The sequence below is a fragment of the Aulostomus chinensis genome, chromosome 10 (genome assembly GCF_037954235.1).
Source record: "Aulostomus chinensis isolate RoL2024-O1b breed Wild chromosome 10, RoL_Achi_v1.0, whole genome shotgun sequence".
Classification (NCBI taxonomy): Eukaryota; Metazoa; Chordata; class Actinopteri; order Syngnathiformes; family Aulostomidae; genus Aulostomus; species Aulostomus chinensis.
The window spans coordinates 25,042,193-25,060,733 of record NC_141329.1 but is presented as its reverse complement, the minus strand read 5'-3'; the positions used below and the strand labels follow the sequence as shown (position 1 = coordinate 25,060,733).

The 18,541-nt window shown below is 44.6% G+C and overlaps 3 protein-coding genes across 7 annotated transcripts; 2 read left to right on the top strand and 1 right to left on the bottom strand.

Annotated features, from left to right (window-relative positions):
- The first annotated feature begins 406 nt into the window (after positions 1-406).
- Positions 407-7,611, top strand: rab34a (RAB34, member RAS oncogene family a). 5 transcript variants are annotated; one of them, XM_086216592.1, is made up of 12 exons: positions 407-635; positions 1,011-1,032; positions 2,104-2,203; positions 2,282-2,373; positions 4,152-4,220; positions 4,610-4,711; positions 4,794-4,858; positions 5,466-5,517; positions 5,600-5,681; positions 6,163-6,253; positions 6,344-6,451; positions 6,532-7,611. In XM_086216592.1, exons 3-12 carry the CDS (start codon positions 2,129-2,131, stop codon positions 6,597-6,599), a joined length of 804 nt encoding a protein of 267 aa, XP_086072718.1. In that variant the 5' UTR covers positions 407-635; positions 1,011-1,032; positions 2,104-2,128; the 3' UTR covers positions 6,600-7,611. The 5 variants fall into 5 exon arrangements, with proteins under 5 accessions (XP_086072718.1, XP_086072717.1, XP_086072719.1 ...); XM_086216591.1 differs by having other exon boundaries at positions 1,011-1,037; XM_086216593.1 differs by having other exon boundaries at positions 1,011-1,206; positions 4,155-4,220.
- On the bottom strand, positions 7,456-10,347 carry LOC147254998 (uncharacterized). The gene is made up of 5 exons (XM_086216594.1): positions 9,805-10,347; positions 9,588-9,681; positions 8,552-8,698; positions 7,882-7,977; positions 7,456-7,797 (listed from the first exon to the last, which is right to left on the bottom strand). Exons 1-5 carry the CDS (start codon positions 9,925-9,927, stop codon positions 7,655-7,657), a joined length of 603 nt encoding a protein of 200 aa, XP_086072720.1. The 5' UTR covers positions 9,928-10,347; the 3' UTR covers positions 7,456-7,654.
- Positions 10,348-13,153: 2,806 nt separating this feature from the next.
- Positions 13,154-17,865, top strand: proca1 (protein interacting with cyclin A1). The gene is made up of 4 exons (XM_086216588.1): positions 13,154-13,979; positions 14,060-14,192; positions 15,655-15,789; positions 15,863-17,865. Exons 1-4 carry the CDS (start codon positions 13,451-13,453, stop codon positions 17,547-17,549), a joined length of 2,484 nt encoding a protein of 827 aa, XP_086072714.1. The 5' UTR covers positions 13,154-13,450; the 3' UTR covers positions 17,550-17,865.
- The last annotated feature ends 676 nt before the right edge of the window (positions 17,866-18,541 follow it).

Genomic DNA, 18,541 nt, shown 5'->3' with positions numbered 1-18,541 from the left:
TGGCGCCCTCTACTGTCACCATATTGAACTGAAGAAGGTGAAACTATTCATTTTCTGCCACTGCGCGTATTATTTTAGGTATGTGTAATATTCTTATCAGTCCTTACTGTGGTTGTTTCTTTAAATTAAAAAAACAGGTAAATTGATAAAGATAAGTAAAACAAAGGCAAAGCTAAAGTTGCAAATGAAAGATCCTTAACAAGATGGATGAAGTATGATTAGATAGATAGATAGATAGATAGATAGATAGATAGATAGATAGATAGATAGATAGATAGATAGAAAGATACATACATACATACATACATACATACATACATACATACGTAGATACATAGATGGATTCTGCCAGAGATCGTTTTCATGTTCTCCAGCAGGGGGCGACCGGCGCAGTGGAAAGAAGGAATAACAGGGATCCGGGAAAGCAGCAGCAGGAGCAGCAGGAGAGTTCTGCTTCTCCCCCTCAACTTCCGTGGATCAACTTCTGCTCCGCTCGCTTTAGACTCAACGCTCAGAAACGCACTTTAAAAGTTTTTTTTTTCCCCCCTTCGTTAGATTTGTGAGTTACAGCTGAGAGGACAACGAACAGAGAGGAGAGTGGCGCAAACTTGAGCGGAACATCCTGCCTCGTCAAGGTAGTAACATCTCCACAGTTTTTTGAAGCTCAACACGCTGGTTTTTATTGTTGTTTTCTTCCTAAAGTTCATTTGCGTCATTACCTCCTTCTTTCTTACCGCTTGACCTCATGTAGAAACTAGTAGTTTGCATTCGTCAACCGGTGTAGCTCTGCTTTGGTTTTTAGTTCGTGACGATCAAACCTGATCTAGTAAATTCTACTTCGTTTTCAAGCAGCTTTGATGAACAATAGGATTAAAACAGATCAACAGTTGTCTGGTCTGTTGTCTGGATGATTAATGTTCTCTCTCTCTCTCTCTCTCTCTCTCTCTCTCTCTCTCTCTCTTTCTCTCTTTTTTGTTTTTTTCCCCCTCCTCCTCTTTCTTTCCTGCCAGGGAGCTGAGACACAGGAGAAAGGTCTGGTCAGTCTCACGTCTGGGATTCAGTCTATGTTCTGGAGTATGAGGACACACATGCATGTCAAACCGGATCAAGTTTGAGTTCAACTCGGGACAAATGTGCTTCTAGTTTCCTCCATCAAACCGGTCAGCAGAGTCACAGGGTGCTTTTTGAGAGATTCTGCTGCGAAAGGTCAGAAAATAGGTGAAAATCTGTAAAAGAACTATTTGGAAGGAACCATTCAACTGATGAAACTCCGAAAATATTTCATTTGAAAACGCAGAGAAGGAAGTAAATCAGTCAGGAGTGCAGCCGAACACGTTGGGCCCCAAGAAAGCAAATAGTACAGGGCTCCATCAGTGACCTAATGTCATGTAATTATAACGTCTGAGGGCCCCTGTCACACCAGCACAACCATTTGCATTGATAATAATTACAATTAAAATTCTCTATATTAAAATATATATATTGTGGAAATAATTTCTGATGTTTCTGTTTTTTGACCAATCGGTTAATCACTATATTGTCCTCAATCTAACGTGAATGTAACGACTAAAAACCATTTGTAATTGGTGGATTATTTTAATAGGAAAGCAGATGAACAGGGGCAGTAGAATGATACTTATTACATGTTCATTTCCATCACTGACTCATCTGTCAGTGTGCATGAACAACTCATCGGCGGTCTCGAAAGAAAACAAGAATAATCTTAGTTGACTTGATGGGTCGTACAAGCTATCACAAACACTCCAAACGTTCAACGTTCTTGACTGTAAATCATCCACACTAATGTGTTACATGCAGGATTATTAAAGTTTCTCCGTACAGGAAGTTTATTCTGTCAGCAGGAAACAAATATTACAACAGGCTTGATTATAAGGATGCATGCTGCACCCAGAGAACCTCATAAAAATGGTATATTAGTAGATAGGAACTTTATTAATCGGGTGAGGAAGGATGTGGATGTAGATGGAACAGCATCAACACAGCATACATCAGACACAGTTCCAGTTCTAAAGTGAGGAACGTGGGTTAAATGATAGCCAGTGCATGGTAGCAACGTTGCTGCCTCTCTGCTCTGCTCATCAGGTGCCCCTCTTCACCTGGAGGCTTGATGTCAGTCAGGGTTCCAGCCATGAGCGTTCTTCCACCCGTCAGAAAGGACCGGATCATTGCGCAGCTCCCTCAGGTGAAACATTGACTATTAAAGCGCTCAGTGGTCTGTAAAAACACAGCAGCACCTCACAAGCCCCCACGTCTCTTGTAGTACTTCAGGAAAGATGCGGCGCTCCACACCGACCAGGATTTCAACAATAAAGTGAAGACGGCATGCCAGCAGCAGCGCACCGGCACAGTCGGGTGAGCAGGAAATCAACCAGGAGTGTTGCAGCTGATGTCGCTACTCGATCCCACTTCCTTATGTCGTCGTCCTCCTCCTCCGCTTTACCCGGTGGGTCCAGGTTGCGGGGGTAGCAGCCTCAGCAAGGAAGCCAAGACTGCCGTCTCCCCAGCCACTTCGACCGGCTCTTCTGGGGGAATCCCGAGGCGTTCCCAGGCCACTCGAGAGATATAATCCCTCCAGCGTGTCCTGGGTCGGCCTCGGGACCTCCTCCCAGTTGGGCATGCCTGGAAAACCTCCCGAGGGAGGCGTCCAGGAGGCATCTTCACCAGATGCCCGAACCACCTCAACTGGCTCCTCTCGACATGGAGGAGCAGCGGTTCTACTCTGAGTCCCTCCCGAATGACTGAGCTTCTCACCCTGTCTCTAAGGGAGAGCCCAGCCATCCTGCGGAGGAAACTCATTTCGGCCGCTTGTATTCGCAATCTTGTTCTTTCGGTCATTACCCAAAGCTCATGACCACAGGTGAGGGTTGGAACGTAGATTGACCAGTAAATTGAGAGCTTCGCCTTCTGGCTAAGCTCCCTGTGCACCACAACAGACTGGTTTAGCACCCGCATCACTGCAGATGCCGCCCCAATCTGCCTGTCAATCTCCCGCTCCATCCTACCCTCACTCGTGAACAAGACCATGAGATACTTAAACTCCTCCACCTGAGGAGTTGCTTAACTGCCTCGGCGACTTCTGCCCCGGAGATTGGACGACCCCCCCCCCCCCCCCCCCCCCCCAAGCACTCCCCAAACTCTGCCTACTCCATTGAGTACGTGTTTGTGGGATTGAGGAGTTCCTCAAATGACTCCTTCCACTGCCCAATTATCTCCCCAATTGACGTCAGCAGCCTCCCGCCCCCACTTTAAACAGTGTGGGCAAGTTGCCACCTTCCCCCCCCCGAGGCGACGGACGGTGTGCCAGAAACTTTTCGGAGCCGACCGATAGTTGTCCTCCATGGCCTCACCGAACTCCCCCCACGCCCGAGTTTTTGCCTTGGCGACCGCCATAGCTGCACACCGTTTGGCCTGCCGGTACCGGTCGGCTGCCTCTGGAGACCCACAGGCCAGCCATGCCCTGTAAGCCTCCTTCTTCAGCCTGACGGCTCCCCTCACCTCTGGTGTCCACCAGCGGGTTGAGGATTACCGCCGCGACCAGCCCCAGAAGCCTTGCGGCCACAGCTCACAGCAGCCACCTCGACAATGGCAGAGTGGAACATGGCCCATTCGGACTCAATGTCACCCACCGCCCCGGGGATGTGGTCAAAGCTCTGCCGGAGGTGGGAGTTACAGATCGTTCTGACTGGTTCTTCCGCCAGGCGTTCCCAACAAACCCTCACTACTGGTTTGGGCCTGCCAGGTCTGTGCGGCGTCTTCCCCTGCCATCTGATCCAACTCACCACCAGATGGTGATCAGTTGACAGCTCAGCTCCTCTCTTCACCCGAGTGTCCAGAACATGCGGTCGCAGGTCAAATGATTCGACTATAAAATCTATCATAGACCTGCGGCCTAGGATGTCCTGGTGCCACGTGCACCGGTGGGCATCCTTATGTTCGAACATGGTGTTCGTTATGGACAAACTGCGACTTGCACAGAAGTCCAATAACTGAACACCACTCGGGTTCAGGTCGGGTCTGCCGTTCCTCCCAGTCACGCCCTTTCAGGTCACGCTGTCATTGCCCACGTGAGCGTTGAAGTCTCCCAGCAGGACAATGGACAATCCTTATGTGCTTCCTTTTATTTTTCTCAGCAGATTTAAAATCTCCAAGGTCATCGTGGTGGGGGACTTGGCTGTGGGCAAAACCTGCCTGATTAACAGGTAAGCAGGGCGAGTCACAGGTCTGGGAAACATGTTACTTTCACCAAAGAGAAACAAAAAAACACATCGGTCCACGACACATTTGGAATACATGTTAATACATGCAAGAAGCTCTTTTTTCTTCATTCAAATACATTAAAGTTATTTTTTTGAAATGTCACACAAGGTTTATTCACAGCAGAGATGAGGATGTATGCAGCGGGTTCTTCTGCCTCAGCTGTTCACGAACAAATATTTAAGACAGCAACCTCTTTCAAAAGATTCACAACAATTCCAGCTTTTCATGGCTTGGATTGTCGTTTCCCATTTGAAATCCTCCCGATGAATTAAAAGATACCAATAATATGGAGACACCTGCCGATAGATGTTACGAATCTGTTTGTTTTCAGATTTTGCAAGGATGCCTTTGACAAGAACTATAAAGCGACCATCGGTGTCGACTTTGAGATGGAGCGGTTTGAAGTGCTGGGCGTTCCTTTCAGCCTGCAGCTGTAAGTCTTTTATCTACTTTTATCTGATGCCCAAATATGTAAAATGGATGTGATGCACTAAGTGTCGGTGTCTGGGTTGAAGGTGGGACACCGCAGGCCAAGAGAGGTTCAAGTGTATCGCTTCAACATACTACAGAGGAGCCCAGGGTGAGTCCCTCAGCAGCAAGCAAGCAGACGAGTAGAAAGTCTAGTAAATGTTCTCCGCTATCAAAACATGCATGTATTCGTTAACAAAAAACCCAAATATCAGTGGATTTTGTGTTTCCCAAACAGGTCAGTGGGTTTTATTCTTTAAAAAAAGAGGCCCAAAACTGTAACAAGTATCATCAGATTTACAATTTTCTCCCATCTCTCCAATGATTGATCTTCTGACGGATCGGTTTTTCTGACTCAAAAAAACCTAAAACAAAATCAAAGCTTCCAGTTGTTACACTCCATCAAAAATCACTTTTGTTTTTCGTGTCTAAAATTCTGTGCTGCTGAATGCACCTGGGAACAAGGACAAAATGAACAGCAGGACGCAGCGCGTGATGAACCTGTCTTAACATTTGGAAATGTTTTATCATGATATAATCTTTGATAATGGAAAGATGTTGCTCATTCCATTTCTTTTTTAGATAGAATATTAAAGAAAGGGTTATTGATGGTATGATAGCGCTGTTGCGGTGAAGCTGCCGGAGTTTAAATTGCAGTCAGAAATGAATAAAATGTGACAAAAACCCCAAAAATGTTTTAACGACTTCTTGTCTTGCAGTTGTGATCATCGTGTTCGATGTAAACGATGTTGCCTCCTTGGGACACACGAGGTCAGCACCTTCATGAACACTGAGAATATCCTTCACGCTCTCACGCTTTCGTGTCCCAGCGGTAAAAGTTGTCTTTCTCCAGGCAGTGGCTGGAAGACGCCCTGAAAGAAAACGACCCCACCAGTGTTCAGCTCTTCCTCGTTGGTACAAAGAAAGACCTGAGCGTACGTCTCTGAAATGTTTCAACCTTTCTGAGTCTCTAACTGGAGACACAGTCAAATGTTTGGATCGCTGCCGTTGTTTGAACGCCGGCTGAAACCTCAGGAATGTAGTTTCTCCTCCCTCAGCAGGAGCTTTCGATTGGTCGACAGCTGCAGTGCAGGGGAAGAAGCAGCAGCTTACTCATTCATTCTTGAGCTACTTTTCTCTTCAGCAGTTAGTGATGAGTAACCCGCGACTCCCAGATGTAAGACATGAGACAAACTGATACTTTCCTACTGTCCACATATTTAAAGAACTTCTCTTGTAAGTTGAAGTAACTTTTCCTCAAAACATTAAAAAAAAACCTTTGTCACACTACAGAAAGTGGAATAAAAGTGATTTGTATCTTACTGTTAAGTCAGCAAATTCTTGGTTTGAAACATTAACCCGCGTCAAGTCTTGTGTTGAGGTGAGTGACACTGCCATGTCTGTCTTCTGTCTCAGTCTCCGGCTCAGTACTGTCAGATCGAAAAAGACGCCATGAAGATAGCGCAGGAGATGAGGGCGGAGTACTGGGCGGTCTCATCCCTGACAGGTGAGCGCTCTGATAAACCGTAGCTTAAGGAAGGTGATGACCAGCGCCGCCGATCCCTCTGTCATTTAACTGTTTTCTGTCGTGATGCAGGAGAAAACGTGAGAGAGTTTTTCTTCCGGGTGGCTTCTCTGGCATTTGAGACCAACGTTCTCGCCGAGTTGGAGAAAAGCGGATCGAGGCAGATCGGAGACGTTGTCAGTGAGTATCTAAACAACATGAGGGATCTCGAAAAATCATCAGGCGACTCCAGGGTTTGACGCCCGGCCGTTATGTTTCAGGAATTAACAGCAACACCAACAATGTGTACGCAACTTCCAAGAAGAAACAGCAAAACTGCTGTCAGTAGCGGGATGGTGAGAAGTGGAAGGTACGGACTGAAATCAAGCTTCTGCTCGGTGGGAAATGACTGTGGCTGCACATGGGAGGGATGCTGTGGTTAGAGCGGGAGGAGGGACGCCCACTTGATTGAGTTCAGTTTTTCCTGGCCTGCAATGAATTTTCCTCCATGTGGATGTGGATTCTTGTGGTGTTGCTCTGTTTAACTTGTCTGGAGTCGCTGTGTGACACAGCCGTTACACAGACACGACCGTCGCGGTGCCGCCACAACGCCAAAGAACGACTCGGATGGTTTTAACATGTAATGGATGCGTGGATGCTTCCTGTAATTCTGGTACTCAGATTTGCTGCTTCAGTTTATTTTTGGAATTAAGATTTTTCTTCACTTTAACGCTCACTTTACTTGTTTAGTTTCAAAGGGTACTTTTTATATTGTACTTTCTCTTCTGTAGGTCAGAAATTTTCAGCTGTTTTGGATTTTTACTTCTTTAAATACATCAATATGTAGTATCAGTACCTACCAGTAGGGACCATAATTTAGTTGGTCTGTTTTACAGTCCTAAACCTGATACTTTTGTGCAGTAAATTACATAAAAAGCATGTAGAAAGTATGAAAAAAAAAAAACCTGCACAGCTTTTTGTGGCAGAAATATCAATTCTCCAATTATGTTTTCAGCTCCCACAAATTTACTCTACAGCGCCCTCTGGTGGCCGTGACCTGCATGTTAAAAACTGTCATTCTGTAGATGCATCATGGGACATTTTCACCTCCAATCAGATCTTCAGAGGTCCTCTTCAGCTCATTCAGTGAGACTGAACTTGAACCTAAGTGTTAAAAGTGTTAATCAGTGTTGTAGAATTTCTTTTAATTTTCCCGTTATCAAATGGAAAGTGTTTTTAAAATAAAATATGTCATTTAAAGGAATGTCCAATAGTAGTAAGTCTATTTGCAATCTTTGTATTTTATTTTAAAAAATATGTAGTATTGTAAACATCTATCAGTACAGGTCAATATTTTTTGAAAAATATCTCCTTTTCCCTTTTTCTTTTATAAATCCTTCTTTTTCAGTTACTGAAGCTCTTGAATGAATCAAGATATTTCTGATCAATTTGGCTCTGGAGCTCTTCGGGGATGCAGTGAGAGAATTTGTAATTTTCTTTAATCCACTTCCCCCCTTCTGTGTTCTCAATGGCCATGGCGGCTACACCTGCAAGAGACGGGGTAAGGTGTTATTAGAATGCATGTTAAAAGATGCTAAAAGTTCAACTTAACCTTAAATATTCCGACAGACCTACAACGGTGGCGCCAAGTCTCTCCACCAGCTGTATGGCAGCCCTCATAGTGCCTCCCGTCTCGATCCACTGGTCGACTAGGAGCACCCTCACACCTGCAGGATGTCACGTAAACTTGTTTAAAAGAAAACACGGCAGATGAATTATTATTGCTCATATAAATAAGAAAAGGACAAAAATAGATGGAGGTTTTGAAATGGAAAATTGCGGTTGGTCTTGTGTCCGATTGCAGGAGAACATGAGAAGAATCCCACAACACTTGTTTCTTACTGCCTAAGTGGCTGCAGTGAAAAATGTTTGCAGAGTTTGAATGCAGCTGCAGACTGAACTGGGCTGCGTCTTGCTAAATCAAGAGATCAAGAGTCATTTGCCCAGCGAGCTTGGTGTAACTTGCTTCATTCAACACTGGGGGGCGCTGTTTCACAGGGCTTAAAAAGACATTAAACCATGGAGACGTGTGGTTTTACGTGTCGGCCTCAGTTTTGGTGCCATATGATCTTCGCAACACCTAAAAATAAGGAATATGACTGAATGTCTTCTTACTGCAGTGGAAACGTTCAGACTCAGTGATGGTCCTTTTAATCGTGAAGGACAGCTGCACAAACTCAAAGTGTCCGAACATTCCCAGGTAGTTAAACGATCAAAGTTGAAGGTGGAAAAAACATTAACCTGGTTGTAGTACATCCAGCCTTACTTCCATGGTCTTTTCTCTGCCTGTGTAGTCGGTGTAACTTTGGTTTTGGGTTGTGACACACAGGTGTCCTGCTTTACGGATAGCCAGAAAACCTTTTCCGATTGTTGTAGCAACAGAGGCCCCTGCAAAACACATGACGACACATTCAGCCGCATTCAGAAGTCACAAATAACTCTTAAGGCGACAACATTTGTATAATCAAAATCCTTCCACATATTTCAGCAGATGGCTGAGTCTTTTCTGAGAGGACAAACTCCAAAATGACCACATGATGAGGACTCCAAATTTACAGCCAAATTTAAATTTAGCATCATTGGTAGTGGCTCGGGTTTCCTCACATGTTAAAAGGGTAAATGAGTCTAAGTTTACATTGAGACACCATATGTCCGACAAAAAGAAATATAAAGAAGCCTCGTGTCTACATGCATCAAACCCTGAAATATCTTTCAAAGTAAAAGCTTTTTATTATGCTTTTCTTTCCTGAGATTGCTCTTAAAATTGACTGCCTAAATACACTCAACAACAGGCTAATAACTTCCCTCAAGAGGCCCACAGTGTCAGCACTATGCAAAGGCAACTCTTGCCACTCCTGCATTGCTCGCATTTTTGCTTTTTTTTTACTGTTTCTTACGCTCCACGCTGCAATAATGCATTCAAACATGTACGCAGCAAAGAGAAGCTGTGGGTAACATGAGTGCCAAGCAACTCATGACTGGGATCACCAAGAGCAGAGAGAAGAATAGATAGATAGATTATACTTCAGTTGTGCATGTAGGATCCAAGCACGTTCATCTGAATGCAGAAACACACAGAGCCGATATGGAAGGCTTAAATGGACTGACATCACTACTGTGTACAAATTCAGTGCCAACATTTCTCAATGAATACAACACCGAGGTTTTTGTAGTTGAGGGAATAAAGAAGAAAGTAATCTTGTGTTTTAAAAAAAAAACCAATGCAGCTGAAACTGAATTCACCTCATAAGAAAGAGAAAAGGATTTTCCTTGTTACCCAGGATGAATCCCATCGCATCTATCCCAGCAACAAGATCAATGGTGTCATTGTGGAATGGGCTGAGAAGGTCTCTGACACAGTCTGTAAGAGCCTAAATCAAAGGCAAGACAGTAAAAGAGCAAAATACCACCCTCGAATGTAAATTACAGGCAACATTTTAAGCAAGGCAGCAGAAACATCCTGCAAAGCAACAGTGTCGTCCCACAAATCCTACCTGGGAGTTGCAGTAGAGCCTAGACGGGTCCAGCCAGGCAAACTTTGGTCCTTTTGTGTTGGGTGCCGTCAGAGAAAGGTACCATCCTTTATGCCTGTCTGCAGGAATGGCAAACACGTCCATTTGAAAAACGTTGCTCTTGTCTGTATTGTCAGAGGGAGAAACCGGTGTGAAAGTACTGGGCCATGAATGAGCCAAGTGGGCCCCTATCAGCTTCCACTGGGGTGAGCGGTGGGTGGGAGGGGCCTGTTTGTAACGCTGAACTTGGTTACATATTCCCCCCGCAACCAGCCGGTCACATAATCATTTGTAGACTGGACAATATCAGTCAGAGGTGTATTCTATTTCCTGTGCAGTGGCGGACATGGAAGGTTCTGAAAGAAAAAAAGATGGATGCAACAAGGAATTTGAATTCATATAAATTAATAATTTACTGCAATAAAAAGAGATGTGGTCTAATTCTCCAGACTGCTACTTATATTTGGTACTTGTTTGGCGTCCGTAGGGCACCTGATATTGACACAGGAAGAAAAACATTTTGAGTGCAATATTAATAAAACATACAGGAAGCAATAAATGCAATTACAGTCAGGCGTGTATTGTATTTCCAGTCCAGTGCTAATGTCTAGCACTGGTTTGGAGCCCCGGGTCACATGACATGAAGACACTGATCAGCTTCTGGCTGTGCACAGGACATTACGGGTCACTGAAATGCGACATCCTCAACATTCCCTCTAACAACAGGCTCAGCTGTTAAAACTAGCTTGTTCAACATCCTTTTTTTTATAGCTCAGTCTGTGCTCCAACCAAATATGTCTGAGGTCAAGCTGTAGCGACAGTTGGAACGGGACTAAAGTTCCTGTAAGCATGTGTTTCTCGCGCATGCCTCAGGCGAGCGCGGCCTCTCGGAGCTGATGTCATCAAGCTTTCACCTTAAGACGTTTGGAGCTGCTGGAGGATCAGTGTCCAAATAAGCTCATGTAGCGATTAGGTTCAATGTTGGAGAAACAAAATCCAAGATGTCAACAGGAGATTCCAGTGTGTCTTTCACGTAGCAGACTGGACAGATTATTAAACCGATGAAACAAACATGGATCTGGAATTTCATCCTTATTTTATGCAACAGAATTCAAGCTGAGCTGGAGACTAAATGTTCATCTTTCCTCCAGCAGTGACTGTGCGTTCCCACAGTCTTTGTTTTAGGTGTATCATGAACCTACCACGAACCCTGCACCTGAACGCCGTTTTCACTTAAAATCCTCATGAATGCTATATGAGAAGATGGAATGAATACGTTACACAGAACTTCCATGAATCCATCGGAAAAACACATTATCTTACTTACTTTTAAGTATGTATTTTTTTTTATAATATTAATATTTTAAAAAGATACATTTTAAAATAGAATCTAGACAAATGAAAGCTAAACTCTCCACAGAAGCAAATACAACCAGACAGTAACGTGAGAATTATTAACTTGGAGTTTTTGTGTTATTGATGAACTCCTCAAGTCCCAACTTAAAATAGAAACAAAAACATTTTTATAACCCACCAGAGCTTCAAGTTTATTTCCTCAGCAGTTTTTTTTTTTGTACTACTGAGATGTCTCACTAGTTTTATGGTTTAAACACCCATAAGAATAGCAAAATGAAAGGCAATATCATGCTGAAATGAAACACTGTCTAATATACGAATATAAATACAGTTATACTGCAGCAAGAGCAGACTTGAATGATGGAAAATTAACAGAGAATTGGATGAATGATTTAATGAAAATTCATGCAGAGTTTTTTTTTATATATATATATAATTTAGGCCTTATTATCTGCAACAACTCGTTGTATACTCTTGTTCCAGATACTTTCTTGAAGGATTCGTTATAGTCACAGGACATGAGACTCAGCTCGTACAGACTGACTCCTCCAGGGGGCGCTGCAGTGCAGCCGGTCAGTCTTGAGGAGCACCAGAAGGAGCCAGTGGGAATCGATACAATATATATTTCATGAAGTGGCCTTTTCTGTGTCACTGGGTGGTCCAAGCTGACTCCCCATAGACTCCAAATCTTTTCTGATGAACAGCCGGGTCATCAGCGCCAAATTCCTCCGTCACAGATCACTCCCCCTCCCCTCAAGATTTGGTCGAATGTTGCATCTGGTGATTTTACATCATTTATCTCCGCCTTCCAACAATCCGATTCCAGTGCCTTGAGGAGGCTGGATCTCCGCCTCCAGAGCTTCTGGTAAGACCAGCCATGTGACGAAACTCTGGGCTGATTAGAGAGCCTTTGCTTCGGGGTCAGTTACTTGTGCAGGGATGCAGACGAGTTTGGTCTGTATTTCTATTTAAAATGAAAGTTAATTACCCCCCCCCCCCACAAAAAAAAAAGAATCACACGTCTCAGATGTTGCGGAGGGATGAATAAGTGAAACAATCATTCATTAATCTAAATAAAGCGAATTCATACATTTCCATATCTGGTCCATTATAAATTGTAAATCTAAAAAGGTGAAGAACAGAAGACATCAGAATAAATTTAAAAAAAAAAAAGAAGGCATGACTTTACTGTCGGGGTGTTTGAAATACATCTGAAAATCTCAATGAACACTCAAATGTTTTAGGTAAAACACATTTTACAAACCAGGCAGCTCAGATCATCCGTACGTCCTCACGGCTTGGAGGCTGAGGAATCACTTCGCTCCTGTGTATTTTGATCCTGGGTCGGTCATGGTTTTTGAATGCGGGGTTCAGATTTCCTCCCATGAGAGGTCAATTATTACTTTTAATAGGATGAAATCAAATAAAAGCACAAGCTTGCTTCAGCTCGCTTTAATAATAATAATAATAATAATAATAATAATGATGATGATAATAATAATAATAACAATAAAACGTCACAGCAACTTCTAGCGTATCTGGACCAGCTGGTAGTTAGTTGACGCCAACTACCAGAGATACTTGGATGCCTTTCAGTCAGTTTCTCCTTTTGTGTGGATGCGTTGTTTTTTCTCTCTGTAGCGATTCATCAGTTCGGACTCTCCGAGTGTTTGCGTGCCACATCCCACAATGAAAAACTTTTGTTCCTGCTTTGTGATTTAGGTCATCAACGATTCGCTTGCCTTTTTTTTTTTTTTTGGTGGCAGTTGAATGATGTCCAATCTCCCGGGTTGGCACAATCACCCCATGCCCGTTGCCATGGAAAGCGCGCGGAAAGGAAGAACCTCCTCCATGCGTGTTCCCAAAGTAAATCTCCACTTTCTCTTCTGGGGGGCTTAGCCGGGGGGGGGGGGGGGGGGGGGGTTGGGAGGTTACTCGCGGTCATTTTCTCTCCGCACTGAAGGGTGATGGAGGTTTAATCTCTACTCACCCTCATATTAGCCTCCTCTCTCCTCCTGTAGGTTAGCGAGTGAGGCGAAACGGTAGTGCTCAGTGTGTATCAGCGCTCAGCAGCCTGGTTTTAAGGATTCGCGCAACCAGGCCGAAAATCTAAGAATGTTAATACGCCTGACTCCTCCCTGCGATGTCATTTATCGTATTAATAATCGTACCACTTCAGCTTCGCCATAAAAGTAGGAGGGCTTTCCGTGAGCGCCCGAAAACCGAGAGGAGCTGTCTGCGTTACGCGTGGTGCTGAAGCACTCGCAGCATCATGTGGTCCGTCTTTTTTGTCTTTCTGTCTTACCTGGACAGAAACTTCGTCATGGGAGACTTCCTGAGCCGCGCTCTGGACGCGGAGAAGGAGAGCAAAGAGATGTTCTCTCTGATCAATGGCACTTTTTGCGTAAAAATGTCCACGGTAGGGGAGAACCTGCTCTACCAGGTGTCGGACGGAGCCGAGGTGGTGCGCTCTGTGGTCAGCCCCGCCGGGAAACTCGTGAACTGCTCTGTGATAGTGAACCAAATGGGGGTGAAATCCTTCATACATGAGTGCCAATTGGGGATGAAAGAACAGAGAGCCGAGCAGCATTCGAATGCGCGCTTTACGCGCATGGATGAGGCGAAGCTGCTGTGCCAAGGGTTTAAAGACCCATCCGAGCGCTCCGGTTGGCGGGAGAAGGGGGGTAGGGATCACTCTGCCCTCCGGGACAAGGCAGCAAAAAGAACCAAGAGAGGCTTCACCTATCCTGGGACCCTCTGGTGTGGCGCTGGTAACATGGCTGATCACTATGACCAGCTTGGTAAGTTTGGAAATCAGACAGTTGTTTTGCATTTTTTGCAAATGTTACAAGGTGTAATAATTCTTATTTGTCGTCATTAGGTCAGTTTGTAGAGACGGACAGCTGCTGCCGCACGCATGACCACTGCCCCCATGTCATTCACGCCTTCTCCTCCAAATATGGACACACGAACTTCAAGTGGCACTCCATCTGTCACTGCGACTGTGATAATGCGTGAGTACAAGCCTTCTTCTGAGCTCTAACTTGCTGGACAATGTTGCTCTTTCATACAGGCTCAAGTTATTGTTAATGTGTCCAATACAATTGATGTCGATGCCAGTGATAGGAAACTGCTTGTGTAAAAGACAAAAGTAAAGGCAGGCGCAGTGGCGAGTTTTACATTTGGTGGGTGGTCAAGGCTACTTCAGGGGAGACTTGGGCTTTATCAAAACATATATCAGAAAATCAATTAATAAAAAAAATAAGCCAATTAAAAACCAAATCTATAATACATGTGAAATTATTGACTTGCCCAAGGCTGAAGCACCCAGTCTGGGAGCACTGGGGCTCAAAGACACCAGTGAATGAGAGGTTCAGCTATCAGGGGCAGCCCGAGCCACCCTGGACACTCCTCTGCCTCCACCCCTGGGTTGTTGTGGTGGGAGAGAAGGATAACACAGCCCCCCAAACCCATGAGTGAAGACATCAAGGTGTTCAAAAAAGATGAAAATAGACCTCATTGTACAAGAAGCAATGCTTTTTTCTTTACACAATCAAGTAAATAACTTAGATCATTGTGTATTATTAAGCGCTCAGTACTTAAAATGATCAACACACACACACACACACACACACACACACACACACACACACACAGAGTTAAGTTGATAGAAAAGGTGGAAGAAACCAAACTTTCCAGAGTTTTCTTGCACTGCAAAACTCATCAAAACTAACAGGTTTGGAGCAGAACCAACTGAGCTGGTGTGGCAGGTTAAAAAAAAAAAAAAAAAAGTCATGCCAACCTGCCCACGTGAGGTACTTCCCTCGCATGATTTATGATTTCTTGTGACAGGAAGGGTGTGGTGGAGTCATTTCATGGGAACAGAGGAGTGGGAGTGTAGGTGTGTGTGTGTGTGTGTGGGGGGGGAGGTTGGGGGGCAAACCGAACAAACAAATCTGCACCGTCACTGTGCCATGGTTAGATTACAAAAGCGTGGAAGATCAGAACACTGGGTCTCATTCATGAATTATTGTTAAACACAATTGTAGGAATATTTGACCCCCGGTTTTGTTTTGTGGACAGAAAGCAAAGCCTGATGCTAAGCCCTTCCTCCTTCTATCAAGTGTGTACCAGTTGCAACAAGTCTCTGTAAGCCTGGGTAATTGTCCGTTACCAGATGTGCACGACAGATATCAGGGGTTACTAAGAGCAGCTGGTCTTACTTCCTGTCCGTAAATTGAGAGTTTAAAAAAAAGTTCCTATGTGTAGGAACAAATTTATGCATATTTCATGACTGAGGCCCATTCTTCCAAAGATCATCTGACGCTCTCATCTTGAGATATTGAATTTAGGAAACAAATCTCCTCAATACCTGTGTGTTACTGTCCAAGAGGGTTGTATAATTACTTTTATTTGTCAAAGTCTGTCATCGTCTCCATTCGTATGTAAACAATTTCTCTCTTTCACCGTCTGCAGCTTGAAAAGTTGCCTGAGGGAAGTCAACGACACATCTTCCAGAATTGTTGGACAGGCGTTTTTCAATGTTATCAGCGTTCCTTGCTTTGAGTTTGTCTATGAGGAGCAGTGTGTTGAGCGCTACTGGTATGGCGTGTAAGTATCTCTGCCTGTAAGTAGCTCTGCCTCATTTGAGCCGTATTACAAACGTTCCTTTGCTCTCTCGCAGGTGTAAACGACATGAGAAGCTCCCAATCGCTGTGCTGAAAGAGGCTGTTCCATATGACTTTGGTGGTATTGCTGTCATCGATGAGCTGACCATAGCTCCTCCCAACACAAAAGTAACACCCTCCCACAAGGGAAACGATGCAGAAGAGAAACCAGAGAGCACAACACAGTCTACAATGTCAGGCACGGAGGAGCCTTCGCTCAGAAACGTGGTCACAGCTGCTGAGGACTTCATCAAGGTTCTCGCCACCGTCTCCACCTCTCAGAGCTCCGCTACCGAGTCTGAAAAAGGCGTATCAGACGGCTCAGAGAAGAAGAAGAGGAAGAACACGGGGAAGAAGAAGAAGAAAACCACCAAAAAGCGAAAAGGAAAAGGTAGAAAGAGAAAGCAGAAAGTTGAGGCGGTTGTTAGATTAGAGGGGGGAGCAACAGTTTCGCCCTCTGGCAGGAAATCAGAAGATGCCATCGCGCTGAGTAACTTCATCAGTGAGTCACGCAAACAAGACCTGTCAAATAGAGACAAAGTCAATGACAGTGAATACGAGCTCGCTGGAAAAGACGAACCCTCCAATGAAGTCATGAGAGATGAACCAGCGATAGATAAGGAGACGGTCTCCTTCACGTCACCTGTGACAGTCCAGAAGAAAGAGTTTGTTACACTGACCAACGCCGCTGAAGAAACCACTCCCTCTCGGCACAAAACAAAGAAACGCCAGTTGAGAAAGGGGAGGACCAAGACAAAAACACCTCCTCCTTCCACTGAGGAGGTTGAATCACATGTTGCTCAGCCTGTGATGAACCCAACAGACAATATTATTTCTGTCAACACCATCACTTCCACACCCCTAACAACACAGTCCGAGCTACAAAGATTGACTGAAAAACGCCCCGTCATCAGCACTGCCAGTTCCCCCATTGTCATCCCCAAAGTCAAAAGAAACAGGTCAAAGGAGAGAAGAGACAGAGAAGGGAGGAAAAAGAGGAGGAAAGTCAGCTCAGATTCTTCTATTGTGGCCACTGACCACAAAAATTCCTCTTTTGACAATTTAGGAGTGATCCCTCTTACCTCAGCTCCCACCGTAACATCCGTGCCAAAAACAGAGCAGCAGGTTTCTCACAGGCCAGACTTTTCTAGAGTGACAATGTCTGTCCACAATACAACCCTGAACCCTTCACTTAGTGTTTTGAAAAGGCAAAGGTCAAAGGAGAGAGGACTGAGAAACAAAAGAAGGAAAACCGGTGCACTTCTTTCGAGAGAAAATCAGCCTTTTCTGAACAGTTCTGAATATGTGCTTCAGATTCCAGACTTAAGAGATCCTTCTACAACGAGCAGGCCTACCAAGGAAATAGGATCTGAAAGTGAATGGCGGCCCTTTACAACAGCTCTCCCCACTATTGTCACGAAAAGACACTGGTCGACAATCAGACAGCAGAGGAGACAAAGAAATAAAACTGCTGCAGCCGTTTCAATCCCCAAACTCACTGAACATAAAACAATGACATTTACAACCACGCCAGCCAAAGCTGCCACAACCGAAGATCTGAATCCACAGACATCTGAGACCACACAACCCTGCACCTCAACAACTCGCCACATGAGCCCGATGCAATTAACCATCGCGAAAGTAAAAGAGCAGCTCTCCCGTAAGAAGAGAAGGAAGGCAGCACTTAGTATCAGGCAGCAGTGAGCCGTGTGCTGCAAACGTAGCAGGGTGGGTTGAAACTTAGCTGGCTAGGCTAACCCCTGACGGGGAGATATGCTTGCTTCACAACTGATTCAATGCTCCAGTAAAATCTGATGCTTGATGGGTTTTTTTTTTTCTCTTCAGATTCAACATTTAAATCACATAAATGGACAGAAATTCTATATGATTGCAATGTGAGGATTATGTCTTGTAGGGCTTTACTCTGCATGTCTGTAATAAAACGGGTGAATGAAAATGTGTATCCATTTCTTTGGAAGAGATCAAGCTTGATACAGCAGGACCGATGTCGCTCTGTATGTAAAGATGTGCAGCCTGTGGCGAGTAAACTTAGCATGGGAGTTGGAAATGAGGCAAACTGAGCTCAATAAAAATCAACCCGGCAGCACAAAGCTCACTTTTCACGCCTCATTTAACACCATCTTTTCGCACGGCACTGTTTAAATCAGAAATTCAACAGTCTCACAGCCTGTTGAAACCAAAAAGCACTGAGCTGGTGCAGGGTTAGGTGAACAACCCTCGCTGAGCCCGCTGATTCCGCCCTCAGAAATATCAACACAAGTGATCCGTGCTGCTGGAAAAATCTGTGTGATGATAGTGAGAGGAGCGGCCCAGGTGGTTATGAACGCAACATACTGAATTAAAAACATAACTCCACTGCAAAGATCTGTCAGGTATGGGAGAGTGATTAGCTTCAGGCTGAGATAGCGTACAAGTTTCAGGGATAGGAGGAAGACAGTGGTGACATTCGCTCTGCAGTCCAGTGAAAACAGTAGTAAAAGGGCGGGACTGGGAGTTACAGTATGAGTGAGGATGGTGATTCTTGCTGCAACCTGTCGTTACATGCAGCTTGTGTAGGGGAGGCAAAGGTCAGTTGTGACATGGGATATTTGTACACCTTTAATTTCTCCAATCAGAAACAAGCTGGAGTGATGACACTCACCCTTCACATGGTCAGCTGGACTGTCGATTGATTA